We start from the raw sequence: 20,566 nt of genomic DNA on the forward strand, positions 1-20,566 counted from the left end.
ATGGAAGCCCGAAGGTCAAATGGAAGTTCGAAGTCCAATTGGAAGTCCGAAGTCGAGGTCCATGGAGTTGCCTGTTTACAGCGGACCAGGAAGGAGGTATTGGAGTCTGTGTTCCCCCAACGTGCCTGGGGTAGTGTGGTGTGGCACGGCATCCAAGCTGGAGTGGGTGCTGCCCCCCTAGTGTTAGCTCGACAGAGGACAAGTCGTATTGTGTTCAACCGCAGACTGCTGCAACATTCATAGACTCAGAGTCTCGGACTATTTTTTTTTGTGTGACCGTATGTTACTGACATCTTAAATGAGCTATGTGGCTACGTGCATCACAATCTCCATCAGCACAGGTGCACCACAAGACTGTGTGCTTAGCCCCCTGCTCTACTCACTTTACACCTATGGCTCTGGGGCTAAGAACATGGGTAAAGCCCTCCCAACCATTGAGCACATCTATACGAAACGCTGTCATGGGAAAGCAGCATCCATCATCAAAGATCCTCACCATCCAGGCCATGCTCTCTTCTCGTTGCTGCCATCGGATAGAATGTACAAGTGGCTCAGCATTCACACCACCAGATTCTTAAACAAAAGGGGATAACGACACTCATCTATTGGGATGTTCTCACAACAAATGATCTCACTTTAAGGACTCTTTACCTTATTATTTCATGCTCTCATTTCTTTATTGCCATTTACTTATATTTGCATTTGCAGTTTGCTGTCTTCTGCACTATGGTTGATCTTTCATTGATCCTGTTTACAGCAACTATTCTATAGATTTGCTGAGTACATTCACAGGAAAAAGAAACTCAGGGTTGCATCTGGTGACATGTTTGTACTCTGATACTAAAATTTACAGTGAACTTAGTTGGTGATGTGTTTCGCACTTTGGGCCCACAATAACAGTTCCGTTTGACTATATTCATGTATGGCTGAATGACAATTAAACTTGAACTTGAAGGCCAGAGCCCTAAGTCTGCCGGGGAAATTCAAGGTCCAATGTCTATGAATGAACAAGTCCGCTGGAGGGGAGAGGAGGGGACTGGAGGTGTGTTTGTGTGTGTGTACGTGCACACACATGCACTGCCCTTTCTTGTTGTGTTCTGCTGAACATCGTGGGCATGCTATGTTGAAACCAGAATGTGTGGTGACACCTGTGGGCTGTCCCCAGCACATCCTGAGGTTGTGTTGGTAGTTTACACAAAATGGCACATTTCACTGAATGTTTCGATGTACCTTTGATAAATAAATGAACCTGAACAGCCAGATGATGTACTTATGTACTTCTGCAGGAGATAACTGTTAGTCAGCACATCAAGAACTCCCCTCCTTCCACCAACAAGACAGGGATATTTAGATCCACCCCACAGAAGGGGGACTTGACCTTGGTAACTACCTGAAAATACATTCTGATAGGTATCATTATTAAAATGACATTTCTGTCAACATCTCAGCTCTCTGAAATGAGACATGAACCCATTACTTCTGCCTCAGAGGCAAGAGTATTCATTAGCCAGCATCTATGCTGCCAACCTTTATCACAAGCTTAAATGGAGTTTGAACCCACGTCTGCTAATCTATAAGTGAATGTGCTGCCAAATGCATGAAGTCCCAGCAAAAAATCTCAAGGCAACCACACAATTGGGATTTTTTTCTCTTCTCTATTTAAAAAACGAGCAGTTCACTAACCAAAAGAAAATCAGGAATACCTCACGTAGCAGCAGTTTGCCCATTATGCCACTGGCATTTTGGGGCAGAAATGAAGGTCCTCCATCTCTGTCCATTCATACTGTCACCCACAGATATAGAAGGATTCTTCATTACTGTTTCCGTGACAATTTTTGTTTTGACCTGTCAGGGTTGTGAGCCCTGAGCTGAACCCCCCGAACCTGAAGGACAGGTGGACCACTCTTACTCTGGGTTTACCTTTTGACCAGATTGGCATGGGTGACCCTACCAAGAGTGAAAGCACACGGTTATGACTCTAGCCAATGCAGCTCTCCAGGTCATTGAGGCACACAAGCCCCCAAACCCTACGACAAGGAAATGCCTCGTGTCATAGAGAGACACAGATTGGACCAATCCTACACAATTGAGGAAAACCTAGTGCTTTGAAAATAGTTGTTTATAAATCCAACGTTTCAATCACTACTGGAATTTAGAAGGTATATCACCACCAACCTTTTGCATGGAAAGTCCACCCTTTTCGGAAGTACTCATGTAACATTATTCTATCTTGCAGTCCACTCTGACACAGCCTGTTGTAAAATTGTCTGGCAATGTAAACATAAGCAGAAGGAATAGCTCCTGCTACACCCTTTGCGCCAAAGAAACCGTTCACTTCTGGTGAGGCTAACAATATCCGGTAATCTGCACAGGTCCCCAAGATTAGATCCATGTAGTTTTGAGTAAGGTTGAAATACCCTGAAGTCAAGTATATTGTAGAATCCTCTTCAGCTTCAGTTATCAAGGCTTCAGTCACTTGCTCGTCTATTCTAATTCCAAAGGGCTTCATTTGTATTATGGGGTAAATCCAAGTGTCCGTCTGTCGTGGAGATCCATCCGCATCGTAAGTCAGGACCAACTCATCTTCAGAAGGACCTTCAGCCAAGCCTGTTAGGTGGGTTGCACGTTGTTGCTTGTGTCTTGCCTCATTCACCACAGCCATGATCCTCTCGTGCGCTGCCGCACAAAAATCTCTTCGACTGCCTGAAAAATAATTTCAACAGTCAACTCAAGTGTTCTTGCTGGATGTCCAGCACAGTCATACAAAAATTAAAATAATCTGATTAAAGGTTAAATATAAATTGTTCTATCAGAATTTCAGAGAACACAAGTAAAAGGAGTAAGCCTTTCAGTCACTCAAGCTTGTTCTGCTATTCAACATAATAGCTGATCTTTTTTTGGCCTCAGCTCTACTTTGCTGCTCGTTTCCCCATTATCATTGACTAACCAACAAACAAGAATACACCTACTTTAATCTTGAATATATTCAGTGATTCATCCAGCACAGCTTTACACACAAACTTCGGACCTGAATTTTTGCCCTCATCTCTATTTTGAAAGGGCAATGCACTTATCCTGAACCACACAGACTACTGGAGGAACTCAGCAGGTCAGGCAGCATCTACAGAAAAGAGTACAGTTGACGTGTCAGTGATGAAGGGTCTCAGTCCGAAAGGTCAACTATAGTCTTTTCCATTGATGCTGCCTGGCCTGATGAGTTCCTCTAGCACTTTGTGTGTGTTACTTGGATTTCCAACATCTGCAGATTTTCTTTTGTTTGTGATTTGATTCACTTATTCTGAAATTCTAAGGTCTAATTATCCCACAGGAAGAAACAGCCTGTCAGCATATACCCTACAATCTCCTCAGAATCTTCGATAACATTAAATCTTGATCTTCTAAACCTTATGAACCTGTCTAACCTTTTCTTATCAGACAACCACCTGATCCCAGCAATGAACCTTCCCCATCTTCGATGTATGTACATTACTCTCATAAAAGTTATGTACAATAATCCAAGGTCCTGCCAATCTGCATTGCTGTAGCAAGATTTTCCTACATTCGTTCTCTGTTACCTTTGCAATAAAGGCCAACAGTCTATTTCTTCACCTATCTGACTGCTGCAACTGGCACGCTAACACTGTGTTATTTATTTTATTTTTTTTTAAAAGAAGTACAGCATGGAATAGGCCCTTCGAGCTATGTCGCCCAGCAACCCCCGACAACCCCGATTTAACCCTTATCTAGCTCCCGGTCAATTTACAATGACCAGTTAACCTACCCAGTACAGCTTTGGACTGTGGGAGGAAATGGGGAGGCCCACAGAAAACTCAGACACTCCAAGGGAAGGGCATACAAAGAACACTGGGATTGTACTCTGAACTCCGACGTTGAGCTGTAATAGCATAGAAGGAACAGAGAACATACAGTGTTGTACTAACCACTACGCTGCTGTGTTCTGTGCACATGTCCGTTCAGACCTGTGCCTGGCAGCAAGCATCTTGACATCTCTCCGCTTCCACTTACCATCTTTCTACTTTTCTAATCTTCCTTGTACAGTGGACAACCACAAATATCCCACCTTGTGCCTCACCCACCAAACACGAGATGGTTCACTTCACCTATTTATATATCTTTGCACACTGTGCCCCGTCACTCCTCTCTATCTTCTTGCTACCAGCGACTTTGGATAGAATTCAGCACTGGTCCCTGCAGCAACCTACTAATTATGGCATGTCAACCAGAAATTATCCTGATTCCGTTAGGTAACGATCTTCTATCCCTGCTGATACATTACCCCTTGTAACAAGTTATATAAAGCTAAGGCACAAACAGAAGTACGTAGGTATGAACAAAAAGCCTCAGACATCACCCTGGTCATGCTCTATTTTCGCTGCCATCAGGAAGTTGGTACAGGAGCCTCAAGACTAACGACAACAGATACAGGAACAGTTATTGCCCCTCAACCATCAGGCTCTTGAACCAAAAGGGATAACTTCATTTAGCTTCAGTTGCCCCATCACTGAACTGTACCCACAACCTATGGACTCACTTTCAACGCCTCTTCATCTCATGTTCTCGATATTTACTGCTTAATTTTCCCCTTTTGAATTTGCAGGGTTTGTGGTCTTTCATGCAAAGATTGTCCGTCCTGTTGGGTGCGGTCTTTCATTGATTCTATGTTGCTTGGTATGCCCACAAGAAAATGAATCTCAGGGTTGTATACTGTGACATTACGCGTTTGATAATAAATTTACTTTGAAGTGACAAAGGTTGAATATTCCAGTCTACTTAACTTAGAACGTAGAACACCACAGCACAGTACAAGCCCTTTAACCCACGATGCTGTCGACCTTTTAACCTACTCAACAATCAATCTTCCCCTTCCCTCCGATAGACCACAACCCTTCATTTTGCTCTCATCCATGTGCCTTAGGGTCTTTTAAGTGTCCCTAATCTATCGCCACCACTCCAGGCAGTTCATTCCAGGCATTTACCATTCTGTAAAAATAAAAACACCTTATATCTCCCCTAAATTTTCCTCCATCCACCTTACAAAGGTGTCCTCTGGCACTAGCCATTGCTACTCGAGGAAAAAGATGCTAGCTGCTCACTCCATCTATGCCTCTTATAATCTTATACACCTCCATCAAATCGTCTCTCATCCTCCCTCATTCCAAAAACATTTTGGAGGAAGCGTAGCCCTAATGATGAAAGATCGGATAACAAAAGTAGAAAGAAAGGACGTTAGCTCCAAGAATCAAGTAGTATCAGCCTGGGTGAAGCTAAGAAAGACCAGGGGAAGATAATGATGTGTGTGTCCAAGTAGCGATAATGCAGGGCAGGATAAAAAAAAATTAGAGGAATGTTATGAAAGCGGGAATACAGTAATTATGGGGACTTAAAGCCACACATAATTTGGGCAAACCAAAATTAACTGTTTTCTAGATGAGAAACCAATGAGGCAGCAGGCATTTTATATCCAGTAGTGTGTAATAAGAAAGAGTTAATTGATAATCTGGCAGCTTGAAGTCCTGTACAGACTAATCACAATGAATAGTATTTTATATAAAGGTGCCTATATTGAAATGTTCCTACAATCAATGATCTCACTTTAAGGACTCTTTATCTCATGTTCTCATTACTTACTGCTATTTATTTATATTTGCATTTGCATAGTTTGTTGTCTTCTGCACTCTGATTGATCTTTCACTGATCCCATTATAGTTACTATTCCATGGCTTTGCTGAGTATGCCCACAGGAAAATGAATCTCAGGGTTGTATATGGTGACATATATGTGGTTTGATAATAAAATTTACTTTGAACTTTGAAATTCAGACAAAACCAGGCTCTAAAGAGGGAAAGCTATGAAGCAGGTATGGCCATCTTTCTTCAGGAAACTGTATTGACTGTAAATAAAACTGGCAAACAATCAAAGAGTTAATATATTTAACAAACATACACTCAGTGGCCACAGAAATATGATCTAAGTGACTTTGACCATGGAATGATTGTTGGTCCCAAATAGGGCGATTTGAGTATCTCAGAAACTACCGGGATTTTCATGCACAGTAGTGTCTAGAGTTTACAGAGGATGGTGCAAAAACATAAAAACACCCAGTGAGTGGCAGTCGCCTTGTTAATGAGAGAGGTCAGAGGAGAATGGCCAGACTGATTCAAGCTGACAGGAAGGCAACGTTAATTCAAGTAACCACGTCTTACAACAGTGGTGTGCAGAGGAGCATCTGTGAACACACAGCACTTCAAACCTTGAAGTGGACGCGCTACCAACACAGAAGACCACAAACATGCACTCAGTGGCCACCTTAACAGGACAAGGAGGTATCTAATAAAGTAGCTACTGAGTGTATATTTCATAAGGCAGAAAAAAAGCCCCTTTCTCTCACAGATGCTGCTCGAGTTGCTGAGTTCCTCCAGCAGACCACTTGTTAACGGTTGCTGGTCTTCACTGTAAGGTTTGAGTACAAGAGTTAAGATGTCATACTATAATTACACAGAGCACTGGTGAGACACCACCAAAAATACCCTGTACTGGTCTGGTCTCCCAGCCGAAAGAACAATGTACAACAGAGAAAGTGCAAAGAAACTTCACTCAAATAGTTCCTGGAAGGCGTCTCTGTCATATTAAAGAGAATAGTATGACTAGGCCTGTACTCCTGAGTTTTGAAGGTAACCTAATCTTCAAACATACAAGATTCTTATTGTGCACAACAGATTAGAGACAGAGGCTTACCCTGGCTGAGGTAGCTCAAACTAATGTCACAGTCTCAAAATGGGGAAGTAGAGGCATTGCCATTCAGGACTTCAATGAGGAGAAAAAGTTTGGTGAATCTTTAGAACTGTGGAGACTCAGTTACATTCTGAATATCCAAAAAAATGAAATTGAGAAAAAAAATATTGATTAGGGAAACCAAGGGATCATAATCTTATTGAAGAGCTGAGAAGTGGGAGAAGATGGCGACGCGCCTGCGTATGCGCAGCCCTCCGGTGAAAAATGATATTGTATCTGTTAAATAGGGGCCGTGGACAATTCTGATTTGATGGAGAATGGACGTGAAAGCACAGGGGAACATCTGGAGAAATTTCTGAAGCGCCCATTCGCTGCTGTCATTACTGTGTGGTCGGGAATCTTTCGGAGGGTAGGCCTCAAAATCCCCGGTCTTGCCTGCTTTTGGCGACCGAGAAGGAGGTCGAATCGTTCGGACAGAGATGGCGCTCAGTACTCGATGTCGGAGAGCTGATCAGAGCTCGAAGTTTTCGGATGACTCAGAGTCGGACTGTGGTCGGCATGGCAGGGAGAGTTTTTCTTCCTTCTCCCGTCTGCGTGAGATGTGGGACATTTGAGAAACTTTGAACTTTTACTGTGCTCATGGACTTCTTCATCAAGTTATGGTATTGTTGCACTGTTGCAACTAGATGTTATAATTATGTGGTTTTGTTAGTTTTTTCAGTCTTGGTCTGTCCTGTGTTTTGTGATATCACACCGGAGGAAATAATGTATCATTTCTTAATACATGCATTACTAAATGTCAATAAAAGAGGACTACATGTCTTCATAATCTAAAAAAAATCTAATATCCTATTCCTGCTTTGTTTCTTTGTATAATAACTTCTCATCTGGCACTTTATTATTGTATTTTGAGGATCCAAATATGTAATATCTTGTCATTCCACTTTATTAGAAAACCAATACATTTGTCAACTACTGTGGCTGGTCATCCATCATATCCAACCATGACAGTTAGATTTGTGTAGTTCTGTTGTGTTTGTAGGTGGCTGCTGAGCCCAAGTTGTGAGAGACGTAGACGTCCAGAATAAAGACACAAAAACTGTGCGGGATAGGGAAGTGGAGCCACTGCGACTGCTTTCCCTCTCTCTCGATTAGTACTGCTCGATGCACCTCCTCCAGGTTGTCGTGAGCGGTTCAAACCAATGTTTGCCAGTCCCGCCAGTCTCGCACACTCTGTACAAGTCCAGCGTGTGCAACGTTAGCTTTCGTGCAGCCTTTGAACATCTTCCCAGGCCAGCCTCGACTCCTCTTGCCCAGCGAAAGCTCACCAAATTGTAGTTGCTTGGAGATACAGGAACCTTCATGCGTATGACATGCCCTGTCCACCGAGGCTGTGCTTTTACAATCATGGCCTCAACACTTGTTGACCCTGCCTTGTTAAGGATCTACTACAGGAGGATGGTGGCAAGGTGATTGGTAACCATCTTTCCCTAGGGTAGGAGAGTCCAAAATTAAAGAGGCGTAGACTTAGGGTGAGGGGGAAAGATTTAAAAGGGACCTGAGGGACAACGAGGATGGTAAATATACAAAATGAACTGCCAGGGAGGTAGTCGAGGTAGGTACAATAGTATCACTTAAGAAACATTTGGATTCGTACATGGAGAGACAGAGCTCGGAGGAATACAGTCAAAGGAAGTATGTTCAGGGTGCGTGGGGTCTTTGGCTATTGTAGCTGTTTTACAGAGGCGGTGAGAGATATACAGTGTATGGAGGAGAGGCTGGTTCCTGTGATGTGTTGAGTTATATTCACCACTGCAGCATCTTACGGTCATAGCTACAGGAACTGTCATAACAAGCTGTGATCCATCCGTATAGGTGATAAAAATTGGTGAGGGTCAAACGGGACGTGCCAAATTTCTTTAGTCTCCTCATGAGCTTTCTTGGCCATGGTATTGATGTGGTCAGGCCAGGACAAGCTACTGATGATGTTCACACCTAGGAACTTGAACTTCTCAACCCTCTTGACCTCAAAGTTCAAGTTCAAAGTAAATTTATCAAAGCACACCATATACAGTACAAGCCTGAGATTTGTTTCCTTGTGGGCATACTCAGTAAATCCAAGAACTACAATAGAATCAATGAAAAACTGCATCCATTCAATGCACAAAAGACAAACTGTGCAAATACAAAAGAAAACAAAATAAGTAATAGTAATAAATAAGCAATAAATATCCAGAATGTGAGATGAAGAGTCCTTGAAACTGTGCCCATAGGCTATGGGAACAGTTCAGTGATGGGGGTGAGTGAAGCCCCCTTTCTTGAAGACAATGATGAGCTCTTTTGTTTTGCTGACATCGAGGGAAAGATTGTTGTCATGGCCTCATATCACTAAAGTTTCTAGCTCCCTCCTGTACTCTGACTCATCATTATTTCAGATACGGCCCACTATCTGTAAACTTGTAGATGGAATTAGAGCAGAATCTGGCTACGCTGCCTTGAACGTACAGGCAGTAGAGTAGGGGTTGAGGACGCAGCCCAGTGGAGCACTAGTGTTGAGAATAATTGGGGTGGAGATTTTGCTGATCATCCTCAATGACTGAGGTCCGTTAGTCAGGAAGTCAAGAATCCAATTGCCAAGAGAGGGGTTGAGTCCCAGGTCGAGGAATTTGGAGATGAGTTTGCTTGGATTATAGTACAGAAGGCCAAACTGAAGTCAATACACAATAGTCTAACTTAGGTGTCTTTACATCTGACTTAGGTGAGTTCATGGATAGATCAGCCATGATCTTATTGAATGGCGGGGCAGGCTGGATGGCCTACTCCTGCTCCTATTTCTTATGTTCTTATGTACAGTCCAGATGCTCTAGAGATGAGGGATATGACACCTGCTTTAGCGGTAGGTGAATTATGGTAGATCAAGATTATATATTAGGCTGGAGTAAATGGGTGCCATGACCAATCTCTCAAAGAATGGGCATTAAATGACTTTTTCTTTTAAACCTACACTGATCTTACTAGAATGCAAGGATCTTTGAAAGGTAAAAATGATGCATCCACCTTTTTATGACCTTATAGCCATAGGGTACAGGGGACCTGTCAAACCTACCTATTTAGTTTACTTCACAACTCTTATTGCTTATTATCTTCTGCCCAACTTGTTCTAAATTTAGTTTCTCCCTCTATATTATAAACACCCTAAAATATTCTACATTATCTTCTCTAGTATTAATCTTCCCATGTCCCCTTTGACCCTCACCAGTTTTTATTGATTTATTGAAAGCATCCTATACACTTTGCAGCTTGGTATGGCAATTGCTGTACCCATTACAGTAAAAAGCTGGAGAGAGTGGCAGATAGAACGTCACAGAAACCTCTTACACCACGCTGCCCGCCCCTCCATGTTATGTGGCCACTTTTAACTGATCTATCCTTAACATGTTTGTTTTTGTAGAAAATAATAACATGAATTGTTTTACAGACAGGATCGCAAAATTCATTTAGACTTTTCAATGCTAAATGTTACTTCGATAAATTTACTGGCATTCCTCCATGGTCTTTTGGCTAAAACCTGACTTAAAAAAAAGAACAGTAGCAGAACATTTACCACAAGGAACAAGCTCGGCACCTTGTCAAGGATAACTAGGAAGGAACAATAAATCCTGTGCTTGTCAGCAATGCCCAGTATGAATTTCTAAAAATTACAGTTTACAGTCATGAATACCGCGTATAACAAATGGTAAACTGCATTCCATAACAGATACAGACACTTTAGTATGGAGTATCATTTCTGATGCTGGGATTTGATCATGGAATCATTTAAATTTAATTCAGACTTTATTTAAGCATCAATAGTTAGTTATCAAAAGAGTCAAAATCCATCTTCTAGTGGATGACAGAGATATGTGGACAAACCTTCATTAAACCTTTCCTTTTTTTCAGTGATTGGAGTACATTTTTCTAACTTACCATTATAATGGCAGAGCTAAGGATTATGTCTACAACCTCAGGCTTAGTAACACTGTTTATTTGCATAAGCCATTCACTCTTTGCTCTGTCTAAAAGCTTATGGCGTGATAGTGTTACTTGGTAGGAGATAATCTTTTTGTTATGTGATATGCTACAATTTTTGACACTGTTGTTCAATACTTTTTCAGAAGGAGCACTCAGAAATACGCTCAGAGGACATTTTATTAGGTATCTTCTGTATTTCCTGAGTGTACATTTCATAGGCTTCTGCTGCTGTAGCCCATCCACTTCAAGGTTGGATATGTTGTGCATTCAGAGATGCTGCTCTGCGTGCCACTGTTACAACGAGTGGTTATTTGAGTTACTGTCACCTTCCTATCAGCTTGAACTAGTCAAACCACTCTCCTTTGACCTCTCTCATTAGCAAGACAGTTTCACCCACAGAACTGCTGCTCACTGGACGTTGCATTGTTGTTTTTTTTTGGTTTTTCAAACCATTCTCTGTAAACTCTAGATACCGTTGTGTGTGAAAATCCAGATCAGCAGTTTCTGAGATACTCAAACCAGCCCCTGTGACACCAACATCATTCCATGGTCAAACTCACTTGTATTAAGCTTCTCCATTCTGATGTTTCGTATGAAGAACAAGTGAACTTCTTGACCATGTCCACGTACTTTTATGCATTGAGTTGCTGCCATATGATTGGTTGATTAGATATTTGCATTAATCAGGTATACCTAATAAAGTAGCCACTCACTATATTAGAGCATAGAACAGTACAATACAGGCCCTTCAGCCCAAGATGTTTTGCCGATCCCTTAACCTACCCCAAGATCAATCTAACCCTTTCCTCCCACATAACCCTCTATTTTTCGTTCATCTATGTGCCATATTGGGAGGAAGACTGTTGTTATGTGCAATTGTTGAATGAATTAATAAATAAAAGATGTGAAATAGTTCACAATGAGAAAAATTTAGCCTTGTTTCAGTTTTCAGGAGAGGAAGGAAAAGTTAGGCATCATGTGCAATTCACAAAAAGCTAGGATGAAAGAGAGAACCACTAGTTTCAGAGGCAGTTTAAGTGAAATTCTCTCTGGAAAACCCTAGATAGGCAAAGGATGGAAACTACGGCTCCTAAGAGAAAGAGAACAAAGCACAATGAAAGTTCCAAAATGGAGTTAAATAAAGCAGGCAGCAATCTAATCTAACTTAAGAAAGCCTAGATAGCTAACCAGAATCCAGAGAAAAGACAGCCCAGGAATGAAGAGTCTCAGCCTAAAACTTCAACTGTTTATTCCCCTCCATAGTTGCTGGCTGATCTGAGGAGTTCCTCCAGCATTCTGTGTGTGCAGCTTTTTTTAAAAAAGCTTGGCAGAAGAACAAGAATGCTGCAATTTACAGTTAGTCACGTGAGAAGAAATAGGACCATTGTTAAAATTAGATGAACATTACTTCAGATGTTTATCTGTTAATAGATGCATAACATCTGCACAGATGTATTTTTGGCTCAAAGGCCTTTTGTTGATAATTTATACAGCAGTGCAGGCAAGTGTAACTAAAATAAACATGCAACAATGTCTTGAATTTTCAGTGAATAAACTATAGAAAAAATGTCTCTGGGCTAAGGTATAGATACAGCAGGAAAGCTGAAACTAAGGAATTAAAGAGTGGTCACCCAGCCTCTCATTCCCTGTTCTACCATCCAATAAGAACAGGGATCATCTGCTGCACCAATCAATAAGAACACAGAGCTGATCTTTTATCACAGTGCCACTTTTTAAACTAAATAAATTCACCAAAAAGACTGGACCTGTCCTTGGCTACAGTCTGGACTCTTGACTTAGTGGTGGAGAGGAGGTCAGTAAACAAACTGTTATCCTTTATGGACAATCTGGCACATCGTCTCCATGACCTACTGAATAAGCAGAGAAGCACCTTTTCAAACAGACTCGTTCAGCTCTGCTGTCATAAGGATCGTTACAGAAAATCTTTTCTACCAAATGCAATAAGCATAACAGCTTATCTCTGTGCAACAGGAGAACACACATCATAGTACAATAGACTCTGCGTTATTATTTCATACATTATTCTATACATTATTATTAGTTAAGTCTGCACATTGCCAAGTGCGTTTTTAAATATTGCTGCTGTAACAAAAGAATTTCCCACTTGGGATCAATAAAGTACTTATTAAAATATCCAGAACAGTTTTCATACAAAATGCAAATAAAGAAAAGTGGCTAATGAATCAAGTGTTGTTCAAATTTATTGGGCCTTTATAAAAATGTAAAGTTAATTTAGAATTCAAAGAGTTCAGATTTCAAATTAAAACTCAAAGAAATTAAGAACTTTACAAGAAGGGCAATGTAACATCAGTCATCTAAACTGCAGTTACTAAATGACCATAAAGGTCACAATTAAAATTCAATTACATTATACATAAAGTTATCCACATTGGGTATATTTCTATAGACTTGCAATTTAATATCTTAACTGCAGAAGAGCACAGGTCTCTCTTTAAACTTTGTTGTGATTAGATTGTTTCAATAGTTAGGGTATTAGTATGACATCAGTTTCTTAAGAGGAAGAATATAGCTTCATAGCATTACATTAAAACATATAGTGAAGTGCACAATTTGCATCAAATCAAATCAGCAAGGATTCTGCTGGGTTGCCACACCTCCACTTATCTTAATACTATTACAGCACCGGTGATCACCGGTTGGTGTTCATTTCCTGCCGCTGCCTGTAAGGAGTTTGTACTTTCTCTGAGAGCACGTGGGTTCCCTTCGGGTGCTCTGGTTTTCTCCCACACTCTAAAGACGTAGTGTTAGGGTTAGTGAGTTGTGGGCATGCTATGCTGGCGCAGGGGTGTGGCAACGCAGCAGAATCCTTGCTGATTTGATTTGATGCGAATTATGCACTTCACTATATGTTTTAATGTAATGCTATAAAGCTATATTCTTCCTCTTAAGAAACTGATGTCATACTAATAACCTAACTATTGAAACAATCTAATCACAACAAAGTTTAAATAGAGGCCTGTGCTCTTCTGCAGTTAAGATATTAAATTGCAAGTCTACAGAAATATACCCAATGTGGATAACTTTATGTATAATGTAATTGAATTTTAATTGTGACTTTATGGTCATTTAGTAAATGCAGTTTACATGACTGATGTTACATTCCTAACACTACATTCACAATCACACCACTGGCATTCACTTGCACATCATCTATTGGCAGAGGGTCCCTGAAATCATTGCAAGAATTTAATGATTCAGGGTTGAAATTAGCCACCACCCAAACAGAATCCCCTGTTCCAAAGCGGATTCTGTAAAGATAATGTACTCATTTAAACTATCATTTCAACCGATCAGTTATTAAATATTAGTGTCCCTCTGTTGGTTGAGGTAGACCATGGATATCCTGTCCTAGTTATCCTTGTTCATGCAGTACTACCTGCAGCTGATGAGACCAGTGCGAGAGTGGCAATCTCGGTTGCCGAGGGCCTCAGCTCTGCTGGAGATGCAGTGCTCCTTTCTATGGGTCTATGTCTGCTGCAGCTTTCAGGAATTTTTCCTTGCCTGACTTAGGGGGCTTCTCCTCCCAGGACTCTAGGCTGATGTCCAGCACCTTCACGTCTCGTTTGCAGACATCTTTGAGTGCAGTTGTGGGTGGCCAGTGGCTCTCCTGCCTGAAGCCAGCTCACCATAGAGGATGCCTTTTGAGATTCGGCTATCCTGCATGCAGCGAACACGGCCCAACCAGCTCAGCCTATGCAGCCCGAGCAGGGTGTACATGCTAAGAAGGCCACCACGAGAGAGAACCTCAGTGTTGGGTACTCTTGTCTCTTCAGGAGATGCCCAAGATGCAGCAAAGGCACCTCAAATGGAAGGTGTTGAGTCTTCTCTCCTGCTTAGCATTTGATGCCTAGGTCTCACTGTCATACACCACACTGGTGACACAGCCATTGTACAGCGCCATCTTTGTTTTGAATGAGAGAATGGAGTTCTCCCAGACTCATGTGGTGACTGGCCGGAGTTGCGGCAGCTTTCCCAATGCGCTTGTGCTTGACGATTTCTGCACCCAAGGAGAGGTTGTCACTGATGATGGACCCCAGGTATGTGAACAGATGAACAACATCCAGTTTGTAGTTGTCAATGGCAATGACTGCTGGTGCCTCCACATCTTGTCCCGAAACATTTCTCTTCTTCAGGCTGATAGACCGAATTCCTTGAAGGCCTGAGGGAAGTGATCCATCAAGCTGTGGAGGTGCTGTGGAGTAAACAGCAAGTCTCTGATCATATCCTCACACACTCTGGGTTTTGCTCTTCTGCAGGCGAGGTTAAAGAGCCTGCCATCTGATCAAGAGTGAAGGTAGATCCCTTCTGCTGCTGTGCCAAATGCTGCCTCAGGAGAAGGGCAAAGATGATCCAGAAGGGTGTTGGAGCAAAAACACAGCCTTGCTTAACACCTCTGCTTATGTCAAAGGCTTCTGAAGGGTTGCCACTGTACTGCACAGTCCCACTTACTTCGCTGCAGAAGGATCTGATCGTGCTCAGTAGTCTTGGTGGGCAGTCTACCTTAGAGAGGATCAGAAAGAGCCCATTTCTGCCAGCCAAGTTAAATCCCTTGGTAAGATCAATAGGTACAGGGCAGAAAAACTTCCTTTGTTCTCTGCACTCCTCCTGGCGTTGGCAGAGAAAGAAAATCACATCCACGTTTGACCTCCCAGCACAGAGCCACTCTGTGGCTCCAAGTAGACACACTCAGCTGAGGACCAAGAAGACCAAGGCAAAGACTTTGTCAACAACACCCACGAGGGTGATGCCCCTGTCATTGTAACAGTCACTTCTCACACCTTTTGTTTTTGCAGACTATCAGTCTTGGTATCCCTCACATCCAGTAGTACAGCTCCTTCCTGCCATCACTAACAGGGGTGAGCAGCAGGCACAGTAGAGTAGTAATGCAGTGCCTAATCAGGTCAAGGGGAATCCCATCATTGCCTGGCGCCTTCGCGAGGCCAAGCTGCCGACGAGGAGCTGTGCCCCTCTAGGAATGGCTCTACATCCAGTTCTTCCATTGTCGGCAGCCACTCAGGGCTGAGGTGGTGACAGAGTGTCCACTCTGGAGTAGAGGTCAGAGTAACATTCTATCCACCCTTTGGTCTGTTTGCCCACCTGTGATTACTGCTCCATTGGTGTATTTGAGCAGAGCCATCTTACCCTGAGAGGGGCCGAGGGCTTTTTGGATGCTACCTCGATGCCCTGATATTGCCCATCAGTGCTGCAGTCTGCATGTCTTCACTGAGCCACACCCAGTATTCACTGGTGCAGAACTTTACTACTCGCAGCCCTGAGGAACTGTCAGTTCCACTCAGTGGGCAAAAGCTTATACCTGGCTAGGGCAACATGTACTGTGAACCAGTCGTTTGTTTTGGAGGTCTTCTTTCCAAAGGTAGCCAAAGCTGCACTGTAGACGGTATTCTGCAGGTGAGCAAACCGCTCCAACAGGTCTGGGTGAGACATTTTGCTCACGTCAGTGCGATGGTTCCCTTCTTGTTTAGCGTGACGGAATTTCTTTGACTGCAATCTGATCTTGCAACACACCAGTGAGTGGTCTGTGCCACAAACTGCACTGGTAGACACATGTGAAAAGCACACCGCTGAGGAAGGAACTCCTAATTCATGAACAAGCCCAGCGGGTGCCAGTGTCCGGAGTGAGGGCATCTGGGACAGATTATGATAGGTTCAGAACCCCAGCAATCAGAGTTATTAAATATTTTACCAAGACCAAAAGACCACAAGGAATAGGAGCAAAATTCATTTCGACTTTTTAGTGCTAAGTGTTACTTTGTTAAGTTTACTGGCATTCCTCCACGGTCTTTTGGCTAAAATCTGACTAAAAAAAAAGAACAGTAGCAGAACATTTACCACAAGGAAGAAGCTCGGCACCTTATCAAGGATAGCTAAGAAGGAACAATAAATCCTGTGCTTGTCAGCAATGCCCAGTATGAATTTTTAAAAATTACAGTCATGAATACTGTGTATAACAAATGGTAAACTGCATTCCATAACAGATACAGACACTTTAGTACGGGGTATCATTTCTGATGGTAGGATTTGATCAGGGAATCATCTAAATTTAATTCAGACTTTATTTAAGCATCAATAGTTAGTTATCAAAAGAGTCAAAATCCATCTTCTAGTGGATGACAGAGGTATGTGGACAAACCTTCATTAAACCTTTCCTCCCCCCCCCCCCCCCCCCAGTGATTGGGGTACATTTTTCTCACTTACCACTATAATGGCAGAGCTAAGAATTATGTCTATAATCTCAGGTTTAGTCACACTGGCTGGCCCACCAATCCACTATGGCTGATTTATTATCTCTCTCAACTCTATTCCCCTGCCTTCTACTCATAACCCTTGAACCTGTACCCAAGTCTGTCCACGTCCTCCATGGATATCTGCAGCAATAAGTTTCACAGGTTCACCACCCACTGGCTAAAGAAATTTTTCTTTTCACCCGGGTTCTCAAGAGAAGTCCTTCTATTCTGAGGCAGTGCCTCTTGGTTCTAGAAACATACTATAGAAACCACTATAGAAACATCCTCACCATTTCCACTCTATCGAGTAAATCAATATTCAATAGGTTTCAATGAGGATATTATGCCCCCCCCCACAGATAACTTATGTGGTAAACCTGCTTTCATGCATCTGAATTGGGTTTAAGTAGCAGTCAATTTTACCATTCAAATGTAACTGTCAAAAAAATTATACTTTAAATCATTTTAATACATATATTAGCTAGATTTTGTCCAAAAATCAGTCAAGAAATCAAACACCTTGATTTACTGTCTAATAAATTTATATTAACATATGAAGAAACATGAAATATTGTTTCAAGGTTTGCTAGATAACATTACATACAAATACAATGCAGGATTTTCCCCAATTGTTTATTGTACTAAAATTAGTAGGTGAGGCACAACATTTAATTCCAAAAGATGGATTGACACCCTTTATGTTCACCATTTTCCCTTTGGTTCCCATGGAATGTTTCAACTTTAAAAATAACAGAAATTTTTGAACATTTAATCTTGGCAACTCTTTGTAATACTTCCACAATAAAAATCAGGAACACGATTATGAGCCTTAAAAATACATGTTATTACCACTGGGTGTCACTGTGGGACAGGAAAGTAGCACGCTTCACAAGAGGCGATCAGTACAAGCACACAAAAACTTTTAAAAAGAGAGAGATGAAGATTTAATTTTAAATATACTTGGTACTTTTAGAATTAAAGTTCAAATATATTCCCACTTGCATCTTCTGAACTCTCCCTCTGGTCTCCATGATAAGCATATCTGGAACAACTGCCTGGAATACAGCCACGAGTATTTCGAACCAGAATCGTGCCTCTCCTTCTCAACCTGTTATGGAGTTCCTGACTAAGCAGCCAATGCCCATCTGCCCCAACATGCTGTCAGCTGTGGTACTGGAGATAAGGCTTTGCATGCTACAGCTCTTAAAGCAAGTGAGTGGCTGCAGTAGTTGATAAAGATTTGTTCATCCAAATCCCTTAATACACTGGAGCATTAACGTAAACTTTTCCCCTCAAGTCTCTTGAACTGAACTTGACCTTAAGCTTCTGAGCCCAAGGTACAAGTTCTACCGGACGATTCAATGTTTTCTTTCTGAGCTGAAGTTGGTCAGAATCTAAACTCAAGTATATAAGCCAAGTTCATTGACAAAGCTTTGCACCGTCTATATTCATTAAATATTGGAAGGAAGTGAGTTTCTAAATTAACAGGGCCTTCACTTGCAGTTAGTTCAAAGAACAGGCTCTTTGAACCACGATGTCTGCAGTGACCATGAAGCCAATTTAAATTAATTTTATCTGAACTATTCCCAACTTACTTGTGTGTCTAAATGCTCCTTAAACATCACTGTCATACCTGCCTCCACCACCTCCCTGGTAATGCATCCTAGGCACCTGCCACCCTCTGTGTTTAAAAACAAAACAGCAGTAGGGGTAAATCTCCTTTAATATTCCACCCCATTTTACCTTAAAACTACACTGTCTATTGTTTGACATTTCCATTCTCACAGGCACACATTACTGGTGAGGATGGGAAGGGTTTGAGTCCCTAGATAAACGGCTATATCATGATTTTCTCTAACATAAGGCACAGAATACAGGTCATTCCAAGATGAAAGAATATATTATTCATTCACCTTTCCCTCCCTAAAACACAAGTTTCATGACTGCGAGTTTTATTCCATGTTTCGGATTTTTGGGAAGTGATTTGTGAATTCTGTAAGGGCGAGTTTCTATTACCCAAATGATGATAACCATTGTGACTGAACTTGGCAGAACCAGACGGAGATGGGGAAAGAGGTGGATTTTTTTAGGTTACGAGATTTGAGCCAACTAAACAGCAGTAGGGGTAAAGAGCATAGATAAATGAGTAATTTAACAGGGGATCAACTCAGTTAGATTTCCAGACCTGGCTGGACCTTGCTTGCTTATATCACTCTTCGCCTTTAAAACCTGGTAGAACTTGTAGCTTCCAAAGACTGGCATCTTCAGAACCACATGGGCTAATTTCTCCTGCCTGCAGAATGTGCACGTTCAATGCAGAAAACAAATGATCCCCAACTTGTGCATTTCACAACAGGTAATGCCTGGTGGAATTGCTCCTGATCTCCAAATTCAACATGCAAACCATTATAGTCATGTTCCATGTTGGGAAAACAAAAAAACAATTTTCATATGCATAACTAGGGAATCAAGTCTCCAGGTTACTATGCTTAATGGCCACTTCATTAGGTCCACCTGCTCATTAATACAAATATCTAACCAGCCAATCATGTGGCAGCAACTCAATGCATAAAAGCACGCAGATATGGTCAAGACGTTCAGTTGTTCAGATCAAACATCAGATTGGGGAAGAAATGTGATCTAAGTGACTTTGTCTGTGGATGATTGTTGATGCCAGACAGGGTGGTTTGAGTACCTCAGAAACTGCTGATCTCCTGGGATTTTCAGGTACAACAGCCTCTAGAGTTTATAGAGAATGGTGCATTAAAAAAAAATCCAGTGAGTAGCAGTTCTGTGGGCAAAAACGCCTTGTTAATGTGAGAAGTCAGAGGAGAATGGCCAGATTTGTTTAAGCTGACAGGAAAGCAACAGTTACTCAACCAACCATACATGACAACAATGGTGTGCAAAAGAACATCTCTGAACACACTGAAGTGGATGGGCTGCAGCAGCAAAAGATCACACTGGGTTTCACTCCTGTACCTAAAGTGGTCACTGAGTGTATTTTTCCATATATTTCAAGCAGAGGGTAGCAATAACTAATTCATATAGTTTTGTTAACCGAAAAATCATAATTCAGTAGGATACAGGCTTGGGGACAGGTTGTGGAAATGGTAAATTGATCCTACCTGTGAATGGGTGGACCATTCCTGGTTTCACATCAGCTGTGTCATTCTGCTCCAACTGAAGTGAGATATCACTGACTGCACCAACCAACTCATCAAAGAAATCTGCAATCTCACGGCAGTCACGTAGTAAAACATAACGATCCTGGCGATTCGTAAAGTAGGAATCACTTAGGTTTGCTCTAGAACAGTTGAACAAAAAGGTGGAATTTATTATCTGCAATATCATTTAAATTTCCCAAATTCAGGTTTTTTTTTTTTTTTGAGTGCTTAAATCAGTATAACTACCAGCAGTACAATTTCGTTGACAAATTCTATTCCACCGATCAGATCTTTTTTCCTTGTTGCATGGTGATGAGTGATGAGTGACACAGTTGATAAAGCTTCTGC

The 20,566-nt window shown here is 41.7% G+C and overlaps 1 protein-coding gene across 3 annotated transcripts in view; it reads right to left on the reverse strand.

The window, feature by feature from the left end:
- LOC140187363 (CDP-diacylglycerol--glycerol-3-phosphate 3-phosphatidyltransferase, mitochondrial) overlaps positions 1-20,566 on the reverse strand; it is a 51,630-nt gene that overhangs the window by 14,342 nt on the left and 16,722 nt on the right. For all 3 annotated transcript variants that reach the window (XM_072242615.1, XM_072242614.1, XM_072242616.1), the window contains 2 exons: positions 20,180-20,358; positions 2,176-2,703 (listed from right to left, as the gene is read on the reverse strand). In XM_072242615.1, the coding sequence (XP_072098716.1) occupies positions 2,176-2,703; positions 20,180-20,358 (707 nt within the window). The remainder of the gene's footprint in view (positions 1-2,175; positions 2,704-20,179; positions 20,359-20,566) is intronic.

This window comes from Mobula birostris, chromosome 24 (genome assembly GCF_030028105.1).
Source record: "Mobula birostris isolate sMobBir1 chromosome 24, sMobBir1.hap1, whole genome shotgun sequence".
Classification (NCBI taxonomy): Eukaryota; Metazoa; Chordata; class Chondrichthyes; order Myliobatiformes; family Myliobatidae; genus Mobula; species Mobula birostris.